We start from the raw sequence: 7,697 nt of genomic DNA, 5'->3' as shown, positions 1-7,697 counted from the left end.
CTCCTCTCATTCAAAGCAGTAGCTCCCACTGCACGATTCTTTTGGCCAATCCTCATCAAGTCAAGAACATCTCGAGTATTAGAAACTGGAACCAAGCTTGCATCGGGTACATTAAGGCCATTGAGTTGAGAATTATTGCGTATGTCTAATGTGAGAAGCTGGTCAAGGAGTACACGACTCTCCGAGGAAAAATTCGAGGGGGAAATGTTTTAATATATCAATAGAACTCAGGAATTCATCATTATAAAGTATATGAAAGGATATCTTCTGGAGGAACCATCACTGACTAGTAAATCTCTAACTTGTTCATTGTAAATTTCAATCATTTGAACTCCAATTTCATAAGTCACCACATGTGTTCTTGCATTTGAAAGCTGGAAGAGATCACGTAGAGCTCGGTAGTTCACGCCCCAAGTTGTCTCAGTCATCAGATCTGGTCCACTCTGTAAGGAAAAGTAGAGATAAACCAAATCCATGTCTGATGGTTAATGGGAGTAACTATGCAAGCTAAAATGTTCATACCATTGTATACGTTTTTCCTGAACCAGTTTGCCCATATGCAAAGATACAAACATTGAATCCGTCAAGGACAGACCTTATAACCGGTTGAGTGTCAATGTAGATTTGCTCTGGTAAGTAAACAACCACATATCAGTATGATATACCATATACAAGAAAGCATCACGAAATTAGTTAGGTGGTGCAAAACCAATCAAGTCTAAGATAAGTCATATATAGCAAAAGTCTCAAAATATCTTGGTGAAATTAACATCGATGGAATAGCAAAATATAAAACATACCTTGTGAGACATTCTGTCCAAATACTTTGTTGAAGGCAAATATTTTTCGTGCATCTTTTTCCTGCTTGAAAGGATTGTTAATAATAATATTACCATTTTCTCCAATGTAATCCACAGTTGATTGCATATCTTTTTGTTCTTGTAAGAAAGGTCTGACTCTGCAGTAGACTCTAATGGTCCCTACAGTACATCGAAAACATAAGTCCATACACTCAAACCTACTAAACATCAAAAGCAAGAATGTAGTAAGTGGTACCTTTGAGATCTTGGACCTCGTTGTAAAGTAAGCGATTTTCCTCCAGAACCTTGTGGTAAGAAGAAGATGTAACTTCCATGGCTTTAACGTGATGGACTGCAATAGAGAGAGTGATTGAGATTTACCACGTAATCTTTAATTACCAAGAAGAGAAAAGTTGGGTAAGTGAAGATTCATTACCTATCCTTTGAATCTCTTCTTCCCACTGTGACTGCATTTGTATAACTTGGCTTCTTGTTTCCACAAAATTTGATTTTACTTCCTACAGGAGTTCATCAAAGAAAGAAATCCATTCCATAAATTCAAGATTCTCACGCAGCTTTCACCATTCAAGAGTTAACCAATTGGGAATGTTCAAAAGCCAGAAAACTTAGTAAATTCTAACCTCCAGCTCTTCCTGCTGAACACCAATAGCATCTGCGTGACCAGGAGAAAACTCGCGATTGCTTGGTCTAATAAACTCAAGCTTTCCGCCACATTTACAAAATTTTGAAAACTCCTTTGTCACCAGATCTTTTCTGTGCTGAAGATATCTGAAAACTGCTTCTCGAAAACCCGACCTTGATAGATCCCCGTTATTACATTTTAGTATCTTCTTTAAAAACGAACCCAGCTGCAAATATACCAGAAACTAATAATAAACCCCCAGAGAATTGTCTTAACATTAGAAAAAAGTTCCATGAAGTATACGCAGAGCGAGTAGTACCTGAGTCCCCTGAGATACTAGTATTGCAGAGAAATCCTTTACTACCCTGTTAAGCAAGGTATCGATCACCTATATATGTAATTAAAAAGTAAAACAAAGATTATCCTAACAATCTTGATAAAAAAGTACTCAACATGAATATGTATCATTCTTGCATCACTAAATACAGAGCAACCAAAATTTACTCAAGCATGTCTTACCTACCATTTCATTTAAAGGCAGATCGTTTGACCCATCACTCTCTTTGATATAAGCCTGTAGAAGCTGAAGCGCGAAATGATCAAAAAGAAAAGCCATGGAGACTGCAGTTTCGGTTTCCTCAGTAGAGATCTCATTAGAAAGGTGAAGAAAATCCAAAAGCTGATCATACTGAGAAGACTCAGATTCATCCAAAGATACAGACTCATCGGTGGTGCTTCCACTACCAATCCCATACTGCCTCGGAGAGCTGCCTTTTGGATTGAAAGAAACTATCCTCACAGTCCCTCCATACCTCCATACTCCAACTCCACCCGCTTGTTTCCACTCGTAAAAACCTTTCAAACACAAAATGCAATCTACTACTTTGTTCGACGATCCTCCCTGCAAAATAAAAAATTAAAAAGTTTCAATCTTTCATATCCTAAACAGCTTATGAAATGCATCATCACCTAATCATTCTCTCAGGAATTTCATCGAACATAACATATGCGTACTCTCGATTTGACTTTCGAAACATTGGCAGAACATAAATTAAGAACCTTTTCGAGATCAGAAGCTCCAAATGTTAAAAGCTGCATATCCTCTACAGCTTTAAGAAAATTTCTCATGTTCTCAAAATATTGAATTGCGGATTGAGCAGCTCCCTCGGCGTACTGAATAGCTGGAGTAATCGGATTCTCAACCACCTGATACAAAAATCACAAATTCAGAAATTATACGAAATTGTAGTAAAATCAAAGTTAAATCGATCACTAAAAAGCTCTTAATCCATTAGGAATCGGACCTTGAGAACGGAACCGGGATTGACTTTGTTGAGGACGTTGCAGAGAATGAGGCCGTTGCGGAGGGCGACGGAGAACTCGTCTTCCGATGGTTTTTCCGGTAGAGTCTCCACCGCGCCTTGGTCCATCTGTCTCAACCATGCCACCGCTTGGTACCTTCTCAAAGCTTATGAATTTTTTTTGATAGAAACACATTTATTATTTGAAAATATCGAAAGAAGTATAACTTAACGCGGGAACTTAATTGGGCTCAATATTGATTAAAAGCCCACTATCTACCTTAATGGACTTCAAAAGAGCAGTCCACATTTCTTTTCTTTTTTTGAACAAAGAGCAGTCACATTTCATTATTATATTTTACGAAAGCAAACCAAACAAAACCAAAACCAAATTTCCCATTTAACTACAATGTCACTGAAAATTTTATACCAAATCCAAAAGTTTATTAATACCAGAAAAAACAAAAAAAATATTCAATAAAATTCTATGTTTTTTGAAGTAAATATATACTAAAAATGAAATGACATTGATTAAGATATTTTTTTTATCCAAAACCGAACCTTTTAACCAAAAAAAATTTGTTCTTATTTAGGGGCATGTTTCCCCTACAAAAATCAAAAAAAAAAAAAAACTTAAACCGTGTTTAACCCAAAATCCAAAACCTTAATTCTAATTAATCTTTGATTTTGATAGCTTATTTTTTCTTATAAATTGTTTTTATTGTTTTGGTACTTTTAATATTAAAAACAATTAGTAGGAATAAAAAATTGGGAGACTCTAGAATATTTTTTTTAAACTATAGAATATTTAAATGTATGCATAGAAAAAAAAAAAATTAGTCGTAACTAAATGTGTATCCACCAAACATAAAAAGTAATAATAGTTGTGCCGTTGTGGTGGGTTACCCTCTAATGAAAGCCAATTTACATAAAGCAAATTTCTTCTAAACAACTTTTTAAAAAAATTCAAACCCAAACGTAATTTTAATTTTGAATCAACAAAGCTAATTTAACTTAACAATATGGTCCATCTTTTTTTCTTCTTCTTTACTTTATATTTATTTTCATAGTTAAAAAAAATAAAAGAATGATGATGATGATGATGAGACAAACCAGTTTCTTCAGCTTTTCGTTGTGCAAGCTCATAATCTCCATTGCTTGTTGACGACACCACCAAACCCTTTAATCCTCTCATTACTTCTTGTGGCATCTTCTTCACCTTTTAATTCTTCTTCTTTTATTGTTTTTTTTTCTTTCTGTTGAGTTGATTTATTACTTCTATCTTCCACAAGATTTGTACTCTATAGTAATTACTGAAAAATACACGGTTTCATCAATACTCATTTTCTCAAAATTGTGACCAAAAAAAAAAGGTTATTTACAAAATAAAACCAAAAAAATCCATTTTGAATTTTACATAGAAATATATATATTAAAAAAACAATATGGTGACGTTCATAAATTATATTGCGTGAGAAGACCACATTGTGATTAATAATAATTATAATATGAAATCCATTGAAGAAGAGATAGATCTCTCTATATCTTTCTATAATTTGGTTGACTAATTAATATTTTCACATAAAAATATTAAGCATTTCTGATAGCAAGATCAGAACTCGATAACAAGACATGGAGGATTCAAACTATATTAAGAAGTGAGAGTAGAGGTAGAGAACTTGTTACTAACCTGAATTAGAAGTTTAGAACCTGAAGGGACAAAGTGATCAATCCTCGGATGATGTTGTACTTGTTCATTTGATCACACCATTTTCGAACCAGAACACAAGAACTTTGGGATGATGAGGTCTTGGATGTCGTAACTTCAAAGATGGGATAGCTAGAGAGAGTGAGTGAGTGAGAGAGAGAGAAGAGAGAAGAGAGATTTGTGTTGAGAGAAAAGATCAAGAGTTGTTGATTAGCTGCCCTTTTGCACTTTTGTGTGTATTTGTTTTTTTTTTATAACGGGTAGGAGAAGATGGAGATAGAGAGACGTGTCTAGAGAAAACCAAGTGTTGGTTCACTTGCCTTTTGCTTATTTATTCAGTTTTTTTTTTCATTTCCTTCAAACGTCAGAATCTTATTTTTAATATTTCATTTATCGGGATGTATTGTTTACTATTAATTTATTAGTGTCTTTCATAAGATGGTTTGACAAAAAATTGTAAAACTTGTGAATAGTTTATTTTATTTTTCCATGAAAGAAATATTCAAAGACATAAGAGGAAACCTTATACAATCTCTTTACCCCTTTTTACAAGGTCCCAAAAACACCAAATTGTTTCTCATCTGGTGTAAGAATCGTCATATTGATTTAGGTCAAGGATTAATTCTTTGCGTAATTGTTTCTCATTTAATATGTGGCCACATGATTAAGTTTTGTTTTCGGTCTATTTACATATCCAGAAATAATATTTATATGTGAGTTGTATTTTTCCCAAAAAATAGTTTTCGACTTTTCCATAAATCTGCAAATTTACTCTGAGTTATCAAAAAAGTTCAGATCCGTATTTTTTTTTGTATGTACAGAAGAATTTAGGGAAAATACCTCTATTTTATACATCCTTCCAAGAACTAATGTTACCGGTCGTAAGCAACCAAATTACATACTCCTCAGTCCTCATCGCTCAAATGGCCTACCATATGTGCACACACAAAAATATCCAATAACGATGTTATTGTTCAATGAAATTACCAACTCTTACGTTTTAATATCTTTGCCGGACTCTCTCAATCTTTCAACTGATTTTTTGATTTTCTAAAAAGTTTTATAAATCTCTCGTAGTAAAACCGAACCCATTTTTCTTTTGAATATAATTTAACATTAAATTTAAAAAAAAATAAAATAAATATCTTTGCCGGACATATATGTATGGATATAATGGTAGAGTAAGTGTACATTACTTTTTTATGGTTGTGAATTGTAATCACACATGGTTTTAATAGTGTATCGTTGTCAAAACGTAATTCTCACTCCTCTTATTGTAGATTATGAGATGGTTGACCTTTAAAAATATTAAAGATAACACGTGGCGAACATCCATGGAAGTCATGCTAATGAAATTTCTAGTCGTACGTCACCCCACCTGATACCTCACTAAGCAGCATCATATGCCCTAAAACAATTCATTCCTTTATTATTTTTTATCTTCATATGATATTTTTGTATATTTTGCTTTCATCATCGTATTTTAGTTCACATATATGTGACTTTGGAATATATAAATACACATGTATGACTTTTGAATATATTATATATATGTAATTTTAAGTGTTAGGTGAAACTATTTCTAACGACTATAAAATTGTTGTTGTGCCACTCGAAGCACAAACTAAACAACGATATTATTGAAATATAATGTGTTTGTTTATAAGTTGTTCTTGTTTTATTTTGAAAGTGGTGGGGATGTTTATTTCATTTCCTCAAAAATTAAAAAGAAGAAATCATAAAGGAATAGTGGACGTTGGATCCTATGGAGAGAATTCAAATGATTACGGGCGGCACAATGAAAGCTTGCTTTTTCTTTATTTCTTTTCTCACATTTGCTAACACAAATTTAGCGAAACAATTAATTAATTAACAGTAATTAGTATTTATCACAAAAGCAATCAGTGTTTTATTTTTGCTAACTTGTAAATATCATTAGAAACAAATGGGAAGGTAATACAAAAGAGTTTTACCTAAGTTAAAGTACTCTTGGCCAATAAAAAAGGGGTTTTCATATGATTATTTTTACATATACTTATAGAATATTGAAAAAATATCTAGAGTATAAATTTTAAATGATTTAACCAATAGAGTTATAATTTTTTATTTTAAACAATAAGAATTTTTGTTCTAGTCATAGTATATATGTCCTTATCTCAAGCATGCACTCCAAACTTATATCATCATGGTTTTTAAAAAATCTGTATTTGACTTGCAATTTCCCCAAATAATAAATTACTTCCAACAATAATTAACAAATCGTTTAGTAATGGCAAAAATGTTTTAATAAGTTGATTAAGGAGAAGAAGACCAAAAGTGTAAATTGATTGCTGCTAATATATACCATAGAGTGAACTATAAATGACGAAAACTAGAAAAAGAGTGAACTATAAATCACTAAACCTATAGATGTCAAAATAAAAATAAAATCTAAACCTATAAAAGTTAAATAAATTGCATTGTAACTTGTACATATAACTAATTTAAAAAATTTATAAACTATGATTTTTTTTTTGACAGCCAAAATATTGTATTATAAACGATGGAATATTATGATTGTATATCAAATTTTTGTATAATTAATTTTTAATGATAGCTTAATAGTACAACATATTATATGGTTATAAGTTGAAACCGGTCAAAACAAGAAAAATGGAAGGTGAAAATAAGAAGAAAATATAACCCTAGCTTGATCTACAAGGTTTGTCAAAAGTAAAAAAAGAAAAAAGCTTGATGTAGAAGTCTGTGTTTTAGATATGACAAAAGTAATTAGGGGTTATTATGAGTTTGTAAATTCTATCAATGTCTCTTTTTACTTGCTCTGTTTTTCATAAACCAATCAATTAAGAGGTTAAGACATTGAGATTAAAGCAAAAAAAAGATGAAAGAAAGAAGTAGTTATGACCATAAGAATGCTTTGTTTGTTTGTTGGTCGCATGGTCCATTCTTTTCTTTCCCATCATTTGCGCATGAATCTCTCTTTTGTTTGTTGTGTGTTCACCTTAAATTGCGCAATGTTGTCTATGGACTTTCATGGGCTGAGCTATAATCTAAACAGCCCAAGTAATTACTTGTGAGAAGCCTAACTCAAAAGCCTGTAAAAATTTGTGTTCGAGATATCAATATAAGCTCAATCAATCATGCTTAAGATCTTGAGTTGAATAATGGTAGATTTGTGTTACAAGGATGTGCATGGCAAGTCAGTAATTTAAATTTACTATTAGGCCTGGCACGATCCATCCATA

General features: G+C 32.2%; 1 protein-coding gene across 1 annotated transcript in view; it reads right to left on the bottom strand.

Annotated features, from left to right (window-relative positions):
• Nucleotides 1-4,692, bottom strand: part of LOC17887136 (kinesin-like protein KIN-14F) — a 6,889-nt gene extending 2,197 nt beyond the window's left edge. Inside the window, exons 1-13 of the mRNA XM_023783009.1 lie at nucleotides 4,435-4,692; nucleotides 3,858-4,057; nucleotides 2,748-2,911; nucleotides 2,503-2,649; nucleotides 1,967-2,344; nucleotides 1,763-1,831; nucleotides 1,442-1,669; nucleotides 1,237-1,318; nucleotides 1,057-1,152; nucleotides 801-980; nucleotides 523-629; nucleotides 265-443; nucleotides 3-150 (exon numbers count right to left, since the gene is read on the bottom strand). Coding sequence (XP_023638777.1) covers nucleotides 3-150; nucleotides 265-443; nucleotides 523-629; nucleotides 801-980; nucleotides 1,057-1,152; nucleotides 1,237-1,318; nucleotides 1,442-1,669; nucleotides 1,763-1,831; nucleotides 1,967-2,344; nucleotides 2,503-2,649; nucleotides 2,748-2,911; nucleotides 3,858-3,954 — 1,875 coding nt within the window. The 5' untranslated portion in view covers nucleotides 3,955-4,057; nucleotides 4,435-4,692. The remainder of the gene's footprint in view (nucleotides 1-2; nucleotides 151-264; nucleotides 444-522; nucleotides 630-800; nucleotides 981-1,056; nucleotides 1,153-1,236; nucleotides 1,319-1,441; nucleotides 1,670-1,762; nucleotides 1,832-1,966; nucleotides 2,345-2,502; nucleotides 2,650-2,747; nucleotides 2,912-3,857; nucleotides 4,058-4,434) is intronic.
• Nucleotides 4,693-7,697: the final 3,005 nt, after the last annotated feature.

The sequence above is a fragment of the Capsella rubella genome, unplaced genomic scaffold, assembly GCF_000375325.1.
Source record: "Capsella rubella cultivar Monte Gargano unplaced genomic scaffold, Caprub1_0 scaffold_5, whole genome shotgun sequence".
Classification (NCBI taxonomy): domain Eukaryota; kingdom Viridiplantae; phylum Streptophyta; class Magnoliopsida; order Brassicales; family Brassicaceae; genus Capsella; species Capsella rubella.
This window is presented reverse-complemented; position numbering and strand designations above follow the sequence as displayed.